At 38.6% G+C, this 12858-nt stretch overlaps 2 protein-coding genes across 9 annotated transcripts in view; one reads left to right on the forward strand and one right to left on the reverse strand.

Moving 5' to 3' along the window:
• The window catches only part of myt1a (myelin transcription factor 1a), a 21738-nt gene extending 16086 nt beyond the window's left edge, over positions 1-5652 (reverse strand). For 3 of the 5 annotated variants that reach the window (XM_062392670.1, XM_062392667.1, XM_062392666.1), the window contains exons 1-7: positions 5453-5652; positions 4479-4549; positions 4224-4278; positions 4101-4143; positions 3944-4012; positions 2021-2250; positions 1-620 (exon numbers count right to left, since the gene is read on the reverse strand). The exon at positions 1-620 is cut by the window's left edge and continues 550 nt beyond it. In XM_062392670.1, coding sequence (XP_062248654.1) covers positions 1-620; positions 2021-2250; positions 3944-4012; positions 4101-4143; positions 4224-4278 — 1017 coding nt within the window. In that variant the 5' untranslated portion in view covers positions 4479-4549; positions 5453-5652. The remainder of the gene's footprint in view (positions 621-2020; positions 2251-3943; positions 4013-4100; positions 4144-4223; positions 4279-4478; positions 4550-5452) is intronic. The other 2 variants (XM_062392668.1, XM_062392669.1) reach the window with 2 other exon arrangements.
• A 2350-nt stretch (positions 5653-8002) lies between these two features.
• Positions 8003-12858, forward strand: part of LOC133956192 (protein-serine O-palmitoleoyltransferase porcupine-like) — a 29329-nt gene continuing 24473 nt past the window's right edge. For 3 of the 4 annotated variants that reach the window (XR_009921100.1, XM_062391066.1, XM_062391065.1), the window contains exons 1-4: positions 8003-8174; positions 8684-8820; positions 9825-10017; positions 12406-12449. Coding sequence is in view for 3 of the 4 variants with exons in the window: in XM_062391066.1 (XP_062247050.1) it covers positions 8685-8820; positions 9825-10017; positions 12406-12449 (373 nt within the window). In the remaining variant the exon portion in view is untranslated. Of the gene's footprint in view, positions 8208-8683; positions 8821-9824; positions 10018-12405; positions 12450-12858 lie in introns of all 4 variants that reach the window. The other variant, XM_062391068.1, reaches the window with a different exon arrangement.

Genomic DNA, 12858 nt, shown 5'->3' on the forward strand with positions numbered 1-12858 from the left:
AGTGTCAACCTCTTGGTGGATCTCCTTCGCCTCTCCCTCATCTTCTTCCGCTTCTTCCGCCTCTTCCTCCTCTTCTTCCTCTTCTTCCTCTTCTTCCTCTTCTTCCTCTTCTTCCTCTTCTTCCTCTTCTTCCTCTTCCTCCTCTTGGTCCTCCCTCTTACTCTGCACCTCTATTGATTCTTTGGCCTGATGGTTATAATCGCCACTGGAGTACTGGTGATCAGAGTTTTTCTGGTTTATCATCTGTGTCTCTGCCTGCCTCACCTCTACAGTATTTTCTTGCGTGTCTTGCTGCTCTTCCTTTTCCTTTTCCTTTTCTTCTTCTTCCTCATCCTCCTCTTTTGTGTTTTTAAAATCAGTAATCCCAGCTTCTTCTTGAGGTCGCTCTGACGAGTGGTCTTTCGTCACCAGCTGACTCTCCTCCTTTTTTGTTTCTGTTTCCTCCTGATGATGATCATCATCATAGAGCGTTACCTGCTTCACTTCCTCACTAGCTTTGTCACTTCTAGCTTCATACCCAGTCTCAGAGGTGATGCTTTGATTGTTGCTGTCTTCAGCCACAAGATAAACTGCAGTTTCTGATGTTTCTGATTCCTGTGATGTCACCAGTGAGCAGTCTGCTATGGATTCAAATCATAAATTAATGTCATGACACAAATGCAGCTTTACAGATATGCATTGTGACTGAAATTATATGTTATAGATGACCCTATCTTACTGATTCAGCAGTAATGAAATTAAAGGTATAAAAAATTATAATGTATTGCTTCTGACTCTCTGCCTCTCAAAAGGGTAGGGGTGCTCGGAGTATGGTGGGTGGCAAGGTCAGAGCCTATAGGCCAAATATCTATATATTATTTGTTTATTAGACTAGACTTAAGACTGCACTTACCATGGTGAGTTATATGAAGAAGATTAGTACCTGCTTCATGCGTAATGCTTTGCTGTCTAAGTTATTAAGATATTTAGTGTCTATATAGTTTAGTTATTATTGGAATGATAAGCATTCATTTATTTATCAGACTTTGTGTTGTAAACTAACTTTGTGGTGTATCTCAGCTTTCTACAGCCTCCTTTATTACCTGTATGCTATAACTTCTGATGATAGTTTTTCATCTTGCACCATCATTAAGTAAAAATTCGAATTTGTGTAATAATAAAAAGAGCATAGACTCTGAGGACATTGCCTCTTTTGTGGAGGATGCAATGTTTGTAGTGGTCGACTTTGAGAATATAGTTTATATTCAAAGGCGCCTCATAGTTTCTCCCTACTTGTTATTTCCTAATTTTTTTTTTCTTTTTCTCAAAATATTTTTTCGTAGTTTTGTCTCATAATATTTTTTTAAATATTAAGACTTCATTCTTCCATATTTTGAGTTGTCTTTTCAACTGGGCATGATTGTTTCTTGAATATAGCTCTAATGCCCCATCATGTGTTTGAAAAAGCTAATGATTTCCTACAGCCTTGGGGGTGACTATGCTCCTGGAGGTAGAGCGGGTCCAGTCGCCAGTGTGTGAAGGATGTGATAAAGAGAAATAGTTGCACATAGATGCACTGGATGAATATGTGAATGGCAGTTTACTGCTACCTGGCAAACATTAGCATAATAACAAGCTACACTATATTAATATCACACATATATTACCATTAATTGAGGGACCAAGGGTAAATGTATGCACTGAAAAAGGAGCGTGTTAACTTTGTTATTACGAGCATGTTAACATGCTCATATTAACATTTAGCTGACTTGGCTCCAGGCATATGTCTTGTTAACACCATAGAAAATATAAATACTTTTGTTTTCACCCTCAGCTTATTGCTTTATCTCACAATCTTGTTTTGAAAATTTTCTTCTGTAACACAAATTTATTTCTATAATCTCAGCTTTTGAGTGAATAACCAGGTTGTTTTATTTCTTAGGATATTTAACTGTAATTTATATCGAATAACGAAATACCTCCCCATAGCTACTGTACTCTACAGGCAGTTTTTCATGGTAACCTTTCTGGTTTCACTCACCTGATTCTAGCCCTTTTTTTGTTTTGTCCTTTTTCTTCTCTTTAAGGTCTTCTTCCTCCTCTTCTTCGTTCTCTTTTTGTTCCTCCTCTTCTTCACTGTCTGCAGTGAAGCCATCATCTACTGCCTGGTTGGCTGGTTGGTTCCTTCGTTTGGGAGCAGATTGATTCTCCTCAGCCTCAGCCTCAGCCTCCTCTAGTTTCCTTTTCTTCACAATTGGGCATCCCAGTACACTGTGGAGAGCAGGGTTCATGTTTAAGTGAATGCTAACATGCAATAACAAAGAGTTTATATCAAGTGGCAGGATATAAGCCCTTTGGAATGACCTAGTTTTCTGCATTAGCGCTAAAAAAAATAGTATCTGATCTTCATCTACATGAAAGAAACCTGTGGATTTAATAACTGGTAAAACTTCTTTGGCAGAATCAACCTTGAGCTTGTCAGGCAGCATACCTGCACCATGTTGAGGAGGAATTTTGGACTATTCTTACAACAGACCTGCTTTAGTGCAGCAATATTCTCAGGATGTCTAGCATGAATGGCCTTCTGAGCTCATTCCACAGCATCTAAGGTCTTAGTTTAGATCTTCACCTGGTGCACAACCACCATGAAGTCATCCTGTAAGATTCACTTCGACTTGGAAATTAATTTCATCAGCTAACCTATGTCATGATGCTCCGTTCACGACAATGTACCTCAGAAATGTTGTGTTGTTGTTGGCAGGCTGTTCCCTTTTACATCGTGCACAAAATGTATATCCCCAATCAGTCAACAAAACATTTGACTAATAACAAACTTCAGGCATGAATACTTTTTGAGACTAGCAGCTTCCTCTGTAAGGCCCCTGCCACACACAATGATCTGTGTGTGGCAGATTGATAAACACAGGTCATAACCAGGTCCAGTGATTTCTTTGAAGCTTAAGCTGTTACTCTGAGTTTCTTTCTATCTCACTGATCAGCAAACCTCTGGAGTAAGCTGAACAACCAAGAGAGAGACACTATACAAATAAACTTGGGCGCCTTAATATTGCCTAAGAGGGGTTCAAAGGTGTACGGTGGTTACTGTGGAGTTATGATTATTCTAAAGGCCCAGCGCGGACGGGGGCTCTCAGAAAACACTATTAATATCATTATCATAATTGTTGAAGTTGTTGTTGTGTTGTTGGTTAATGTCATTAGAATGAGAATTGTTTCTATTACTAGAAAAAAACTATGCAAAACCTACAGACCTTTCCTCGCATCCTATTTACTGTTTAGTATGTAGAATCTAGTGATATCTAGTGGTGAAGGTGCGTGCTGCAGCTGAATACCCCTCACCTCTCCCTCCCACTCCAAACATGAAAGAGAACCTGTGGTAGCTGGCAATTGTCATAAAAACTCTAAAGGTGTTTAGTTTGTCCAGATTGGGCTAATGTCTAAAATCCGTAGAGAGGACCCTCTCCTGATGTAAATATAAAGTATAAAGGGTAAAGCAAACAGCAATTTGTATAATTTGTATAAAAGAGAATAGAGTGGGCACAATAAATGGGGTTCAGCCACAGACACAGCACTGCTCTTCTAGAGATCTTAAGGGTCTGGCATATTTTTCCTTGTACTGTGTAAAATTCACAGCAGAATAGACATAGGAAATTATCTTTTACCACAGTTTCAATGTTTATCAGTTAAATATGTGTTTACTTCCTGTACACTTGGGGGACACCCCTGCAAATAAATGGTTTCCATTTATAGCAAATTTGTCTAACTTTGGACTGATAAATATCTAATCTCTTTGATATCATTTTGTAACCATTTTCAGCTTTACGCAGCTCAATCACACTTATTTTATAAATCTAAGTGTAAATGTTAATATTGCTATATATTCATGCTAACTAGCTAGCTCACTGATGTGCAGAGCAGAAAGTTAAATGAAATATATGAATCCTACCTTCTGTGTCGGGAGTATCTTCCACTGACATGGCCTTTGCCGTCACATCCAGGGGTGGGACAGCTGCTACTGACACACAGTGAGACAAACCAACATTTTCATACGTATAAGACATACTTTACACATACTGACAGTCTTGAAGCATTGGATTCTTTACCTCAACTCCTGCTTCATCTCCTGTCCCGCAAGTTCTGATAACACTGAATCCATAAGCAGGAAAATAATTAGATGCAAAAATGTCATACGAGGAGTATAAGTGTGGGTGTGGGTGTGTGCTTACCCCGGATGCCTTTAGAGCGGGTTCGTGTTCGTGTCTCTGTATTGTCTTGGCTCATCTGAATCAGAGGGACATGAGCAAGATTCATGAGTTAGATAGATAGATAGATAGATAGATAGATAGATAGATAGATAGATAGATAGATAGATAGATAGATAGATAGATAGATAGATAGATAGATAGATAGATAGATAGATAGATAGATAGATAGATAGATAGATAGATAGATAGATAGATAGATAGAATAGAATAGAATACTTTTATGCTGAAGTGTGGTCTCTCTGATCAGTTGGCTTGCTGGCTCAGTAAGTGACCTTTGAAATCATTTTCTGTTGAATTAAACACACAAAACACAGCCTTTTAGATGGAAGAACATTTTTCACACAGTTATTTGTTGACGTTTGGGATTCGCTGGCTCTTTCTCTTTTGAGGCTCAACTCATACAAGGGACTAAAGGTCAGAATTTGTCTACCTCTGCTGCTTCAATTTATACCATTCATTTTTGAACATCTTTGATAATGACATACACTGTGTAAAAAAACTACATTAGGTTAATAACAACAATTTAAGCTTATAAAAAAAATCACAAGAACATTTGCATACAAATAGTATAAATAACTGAAATGAAATAATTACAAAAAATACATTACATAGAAATACATTAACTTTATTTTGTATGGCATGGGATTGAATGGTCAGTAGAGTTTGGGAACATGTTCAAAGGATTACATTGTGAACTGATGGGAGGCCTCAAGATGACATCAGGTTAGATGTGGAATAACTGCTACATTTCAACACACATTATTATACACAAAAACAGACCGCGAGTATGAATTAGAGAGAACAAAGAATGTTCGTAACAGCAGGGATGTAGGCCAGGCTTTAAACAAGGACGAGGCCTCTCTGAAACACGAAAAAAGCAGCAGTGACCAGCGTCAAACGCTTTTCACAACAGACCGTATCGACACCGGGCCGCCATTGTAGGCGCTGAAAATAACGAGCCACAGTGATAATCGGTTTAAAAGCCTGTCTGCACATACGGACCAAGTTCATTATTCTCCACGGAACCAAAGCTCGCTGACATCCGCGACGAGCGGTCGTCCATCCGGCCTCACCGGGTCCTCCCTTCTTGGTGTGAAATCTACAGTCAGGCCTGCTGCAGCGGTAACAACAGAAAATACCGACAAGTGACTGCACTTCATGCTCTTTGTCAGAGCGACATGAAGCCTTACCTTACACTGACTACTGCCATCCCATCCCCCTTCTCCGACATGTCCGAGCGGCACACACTCGTTCTTTGGAGCGCACCACACTCACTACCAGCCGGACAAAGCAGCGGAGGACATAAGAACTACTGAGTGAGAACGACAGCAGCTTCACACTTAGCCCAGCACCCTGAGCTGTTCAGCACCCCGGACAGAGCCAGACGAATCTTCAGCACCATGGACAGAAGCCCCGCTGCACTGCCCCCAGCAGGCGCACAGGAGAGCTGCAGCCAGCCGCGGCTCATGCAGGAGCCGCCCTGCCGGTGCGGGGCTGTCAGTTGGCCCGGTCTGTGGACTCCTGGAGGCGGTTTCAATATGAAACAAGGCCGCTAAGCAGCTGGAAGATGGAGGACCTCACCCAACATAACCTTAAACCAAATGAGGAGGCTATAGTGTCACAGGTAGTGTAGCAGAAATAGGTTACTCGTATAGTAGATCTAGTAGTATTAGTAGTATGTCACCTTACTATATACCAGCTGATAACTACACAAACAAAATGGTTCTATTGACTTTTTTGTCATCTCTGGTAAGAACATTTTTAAACGATTCCCACCATTTATATTACTATGTTGTTATCATGAAACAAAATGATCACAGAAGCAGTCTAAATTTCCATAACAGACTCTAATAGCAGCAAATTGTGCTTTGGGCACAGCTTTATTAACAAATCATTATATTGAAAACATTGGATTGACAGCTATGTATTATAATTGTTGCGTAATTACGAAGTGATGAAGCTCAACTTTTTGCTATAAGGGATTTCTGAGATGTAAAACTTTCCTGTTACCTTGATAGATTTTCCAAGGGGTAATCAAAGCTATTTCTTTTCGAACTCAGAATGAACATTCAATATATTCCTTCTACGATACAATTGTTGGAAACTCTAATATGAATCAGAAAACAAGTATCATTTTTTATCAATATCAATGCACATAAGGATTCTGGACACAAAGTGGAGAATTATTTAGTTACACAAACCAATCACTCAAGTTGGAAGCCAGAAATTGAATACCTTACAGTATATGACATAAAATCTGAAAGTTCATAATTAAGCAAACTTTTTCTCAAGGTCTAACCCATCATTTGAATAAATTAGGATTGTATTTAAGATCTACTCTGAGTCTATATAAATGATAAACCACACAAAGTACACTCATATGACTAACATGATTAAGTTATAAAGTTGTTTGTTTAGTATTAATTATTGCGTTTTGCGTTTATCTTTTCATTAACATTATGATTATCGTGATAATATTTTTTTCTTTACACCATTGACCTAACACATCGACATTTTGAATGTATTGTAACTCGAAGGTCTTACCTTCATGATTTATTTTGAAATCAGCTGCCACCACGATCCACAATCGTGAGCCGTGATCACGATCCACCGTCACGATTTGCAATGTGGTCGCAACAGTAATCCTAGATTTGCAAATGAAAGCGCAAGGAGTCCAGGGAAAAAGACAAGTCAGTTATATGTATCGATGAGACATTAATGTGATAGAGAGGAATAGGAGGAAAGGAAAACTGCAGGTGCCATGTTTCCCCTGACGATCAGAGCCGGTCCAACTCTAACTATAAACTACATCTAAAAGGAAGGTCATAGAGTCTTTAAAGACTTAGTTGGAGAGCCTGAATTTAGGGAAATATACTAGTCAAGTCTGGAGGTAATGAAGGTGTGGACTATTTTCAGCATGTTTTCGAGACGGGACATGCCACCTTTTTGCGATATTACATAGGTGGATAATGGCAGTCCTTGGAATTTATTTTAAAATTGAATCAAAGGACAAATGTTGAGCAAATATAAGTGTTATAACTTCAGTTTTATTTTTTAGATTAGACATTCTTCTTCTGGTTTCATAAATAAATAAATCTGGGTATAATGTGCATAACAATAAAAATGTACAGTGTTTCCTGATAAAGTGTCTGAATGAAAGCATACATGAGGTAAATATAAGTGGGCCAAGCACAGACCCTTAGGAACTGGGAAACTTAGTGCAGATGGAATCTATCTACAAAATAAGATTTAAACCTACCTTGGGCTGTTCCTTTGAATCCAATTTATTGTTCCAGTCTTTGTGGTAGGATGTGAGGATCCCTGGTTGAAGTGTCCTTGGGCAAGATACTGAACCTCAAATTGTTAAACAAGATACTGAACAAGAAAAGTGCTGCACATAGATGCACTGTATGAATTTCTTTGTGAATGTAGAACTGTACTGTAAAGTACTTATGTGTTCATCAAGACTAGAAAACCGCTATTTAAATATTCTTAATCTTTTTTCAAATATAAAATTCACTAGATCCAGATTTCTAATTCAAACAGAATAACTAAATAACCAATTAACTAAATAAAAGACTAACTGAATAAAACAAACAAACAAAAGAACAAAACACAAACAAACAAAATCACTCTTCCTCACAGCTCTGCCTAATATTGGGAGGAGACACTTCAGTCCAATAGGCGGCGGTAATGCGCCGTTACACGGGTTTTTCACCAGGAAATAAGGAATGCGTGTGGAACCGAGAAGAAGAAGAAGTAGTAGAAGAAGTAGTAGAAGAAGAAGAAGAAGAAAAAGAAGAAGAAAAAGAAGAAGAAAAAGAAGAAGAAAAAGAAGAAGGAAAAGAAGAAGAAAAAGAAGAAGAACCTCAAGCGAGAAGCCAACTCGCCTCTTTCTCTTTCTCTGCACAGGTTAGCTTCCCAGCTAACTTTACTTCTCCTCGGGTCCGTTCATTTCTGCTCTGCCACGGTCTACTCAGAGTTGTGTTGCAGTTAAAACCACTAAAACTTCAGCTGCAAGATCTTAGAGATAGCAATGGCTGACAAGTTAAAGCTAGCCCAGTTTTACTCTCTATGAAGAATATTTTAATTATGTTTCTAGGTAAAATGTATAGTGAGGTCTGAAAGTAGTCGAGGTCAGAGATGTTAATATTTAAATCATTCCTTACAGTAGTTGAATGTTTACTTTCAGATTGTCCATGGTCAAAATAGTATTTGCAGCCTTAATCGAAATCAATTGGATAATTGAGTAATATATTTTACTCCATCACAATGTCATAAATATTATTTAAACTCAGTATTTGTATTAGGCTTGTGTTTATTTCCTGTATTTTCTGTATGTTTATAATCCTTAAGAAAGACTGATTTATTTCTCTATTTGCCTCAGTTTCATGCAGAAAAATGTGTGTGTTTGCGGGCAGGATGGATATGTCCAGCAGGTTGCTGGTGTGGCACGAGCTGGCTGAGAGCTGTGGTCTAACTACAGTGCAGCAAGGCCTGCAGCAGGTCTGGAGACTGATGCTGCTCTGCCTCATCTGCAGACTGTGCTTCACACTTCGTGAGTAACAATAAACCAGTAGCAGCCTCCAAATGAAGCCTTGTCTTTACTGTTGTTGCCAATTACAAATCTAATGACAATGAAATAGATAAAAAATACCTTTCATCTAGTTGCTGAGATTTTAATTTATTATAACTGTCTAGAATCAACACAAATTCTACAGGTTATGTTGCAATTTTATTTGTGTGGAGAGTTTGTAACTGTTTATCAATGTGTGTATGAAATCATTTTTGTAAAAGTGTGAAAGAGTCCATTATTGCAAACATTTACTGACATTTGCAATGTGTGTAGACACATGAATTTGTAGACAAATCTGTAAATGTGTCCATAGATAAATTTGTTTATACATCTGTGTACACAAGATATTGTTGGCTGATTAAGGGAATGTGTTTTACTCCAAGAGCTGGAAATACAGACAAGTCATTTAGCTGTTCTTTTACACATGATTTTTACTACACTTCTGCTGTGGCAGATCTGCAAATACATGTAGGGATTTGCCTGTATTCTCAATATCTTTTCTACACTGAGCAGAGGTATTTTTTGTCCCTTTTTCATGTGTATTTTGGAGAGACTTACCCTTTAAGCCCTAATATCTATGTATGGTTTATCTACAGATCTTTGCACGTATTCACAGATTTGTCTTTATGTTTGCAGATCTAAGCCCACACTCTTTCATCTTCGCATTCACAGATCTAAGCCCACACACATTCATCTTCATATTCACAGATATAAGCCCACACACATTCATCTACACATTCACAGATCTATGCACACAATTTGCAGATTTGTACGCACATGTACAAATCGCAAACACTTCCAAACCTCATTACACATTACAGATTTTTTACTGATCGTGCACACATTGATTCCAGATTCCTGTATGCATTTAGAAATTATTATATTGTGACCTAATATTGGCCTCCTAAAATTGTACGATATTGAGGTGAGAGGCTGTTTTGAACTATTGGACTTGTAATTATATGTTTCCTGTCTGTTCTCCTCAGGAGGTTTGTCCACTGTGAAGCATGTAGTTTCAGTGTTGGTTGGGATGTACAGCCTCTACCTCTTTTTTGAGTCCCAAATGCTGTGGGTGCTGTTGCTCAGTGCACTCTGTTACCTTGCTCTGCTCTTCAGTCGAAACTCCTGCAGCAGAGGCCCTTTCCTTTCGGTTGTCATCCTCATCTACCTCCTTATTGGGTGAGAAAACACTGCAAAAATCTTTGTAGTATGGCAATACTGGTGACCACAGGCTAGAGACAGGCTAGGGGGAGACTGTCAGGGATACGTTGGTAAGTCAATAGTCAGCCTGGTGCTCATAGGCAACCTTAAGGAAGAAGGAAAAACAATTGTTGACATTTTGACTACTAGCTCTGTAATAAGACAAGGCAAAATACAAAATAATCAAAAGCTTTTAAAATACATTACTCAATTTTAGTGACGTAATGGATTAATTTACAAGTTACAGGTAAGGGCATGTATTTTGTAAACAGTTGTTTACAGTTTTAAAGTAACCCTCCCAACGTAGCATGTTTACTAGCATTTAGACTAATATACCTGAATGGAACAATTGGATACACCAAAGGAATCAAATACAGTTCCTTTGGAAAAGTCCATAGAATTGTGAGTGCATGTTTCATTGTAGTGCAGAACGGTGCAGAGACACTAGTATCTAGATCAGTGATTCTCAACTGGTGGGTCGCGACCCGGATCAGTTTTCAGTGGGTAGCAGGTGAGTATTCTCAGTTAAATTAACATCATTTGAGTCTTTTTGAAACTACTTCTCAGTAGTTGGACTTTTTTATTTCATGTTTGTGCATTAAATCACTGTTTAGTCTGTTAAAAAAGGCTGAAGTTACTGAATTGTTATCTATTTTGTATAACCTTGTGTCCTTAAGATGCACCTTTTGGATTGTTGTTTCCAGTATATCTATCAACATGTGCCAAATGTGGAGCTTCTATCAAAATGTACAGTTCCTCTATCCTTTTCAGCTATGCTTTATGGACTGTGGCTCAGGTGGTGGAGAATCAGTCCACATGCCGAAGTGTCCTTGGGCAAGACATTGAACCCCAAATTTGACCCCGACAGCTGTACTGTTAGTGTGTGAACAGGGCCGGCCCTTGCACATTTGGCGCTCTAGGCAAGCTTCACTCCTGGCGCCCCCCACTCACACGAAAACTTATTATAAAATGATTTCTTTCTTCGTCGAAGTTGCTTGGACACACACACACTCTAACCATAAGCCTCAATGTGCTAGCATGTTCTGACAACACCAAGGAGGTTCGTACCTCAATTTTTGCCTCATTTTACCCTAATGTTAGATACATTTTTTTAATGTCAAAGTATTGGTTGGAGATATATGTTGTATATGATATATGATGTGTACCACAGCAACAAGCACGTATATCTGTAGAATACAGCATGAATGCAGCAGCAGTAACGACACAGAGCATTCAGTTCCACATCCAGACTGCATCTTATTCAAATTAAACACAATTTCAAGTACAAGCATTTCTTTGAGTGTAACTGCATTTTTAAGTGCATAAAACATACATTCAATTATTATGGTGTATCTTTCCTCCAAACATCTTAATATACATCATCACTCATAAAGAAATATAAACATTTACAATATAGACCTATTGAACATTAGCTTATAACTGGTCTTTATAAGGCACAATAACAATACATGAATTACAGAGTCTGTGTGTGTCGGAGCTGAACTACACACTGTAAAGTAAACAATATACTAGTGCGACCCGCCTGCAAGACGACATGCAGGTAAAATAAACACCTATACAGGCGAATGTAGCCCCGCCCACCTAGTGTGCGAGTGTCTCTCCTCACTGCCCAGCGGAGTTTCTAAGTTTTACCAGTCAACACGTCTCAATGACACCCGTGGTGATCAAGCGAGGCTTTAGGCGCTAACGAAGGTGACTCTCACCCACTACTACCCTGTAGAATACAGGATGGAAGCAGCAGCAGGAACGACACGGAGCATTCAGTTCCTCATCCAGACTGCATCTGACAGTACGGGGTGCAACTGCTCCTGTGCCAAACGTTCCACTTGAGTGCTGCTGTCATTTACTGATTTCTCTAATGAAACTACTTAAATTACTGTCAGAGTAATTAAATACAATATTTTTGGCCATACAACATAGAGAAGGGGGCGCCAAAAACTCTGCCTAGCAAAAAAAAAAATATTTTATTTTATTTTATTTTTTGCTCTGCGCAGTTTTTGGCGCCCCCCTCTGAATGGCGCCCTAGGCAACCGCCTATGTCGCCTGTAGGAAAGACCGGCCCTGTGTGTGAATGATGTGTGATAGGAAAATAATAGTAGATGTGTTGTATGAATGTGTGTGTGAATGGCTGAATGTGACTTACAGTATACTATAAAGCACTTAAAGTAGTCGATGAGAATAAATTGGTATTAAGCAGTCCATTTACTTAATTGAGCAGTTTCACAAGTCCCTCTGTATTTGTGTCCAAATTCCCCTTGAATTACTTTGATGATGGAGTCTGTAGATTTTCTAGTATTTCCTGTATAATTCTTCTTATTGTATACATTTTCTCTCCTTTCATTTCAGGGAGCTGCAGTTAATTGACATGGTGACCTGGCATAAGATAAGAGGTACATTTTCCTTAACATGGTCTGAGAAAGTTCCTCTTCTTGTTTTCTACAGTTCTGTCGTTATGTCAGAGATACTACTCTGCGATATGTGAATCAGTGAATGCAGCTTGTATTGTAATCACTTTAAGTTGATAAGACTGGTAAAGCTGCTATATAAATACATTTACATTTTAAAATTTACAGCTTTGTGGGCAATGGTTTTCACCCTGCTCACTGTAGAGGTTGACCTTCTTCCCATGGTCAGATTAATCAATGAGAACGGGAGATACAGAAAACTACTTAGCAGTGAATGTATGCTGAACGGTGTCATTCCCATGTTATGTTGCCAATATTATATGAATATGACTATTAACGTTTTTTTTCGCTGTATGTTTGCTGGCAACTGTGTGTTCATATGTGAAAAAATATC

This window comes from Platichthys flesus, chromosome 7 (assembly GCF_949316205.1).
Source record: "Platichthys flesus chromosome 7, fPlaFle2.1, whole genome shotgun sequence".
NCBI lineage: Eukaryota > Metazoa > Chordata > Actinopteri > Pleuronectiformes > Pleuronectidae > Platichthys > Platichthys flesus.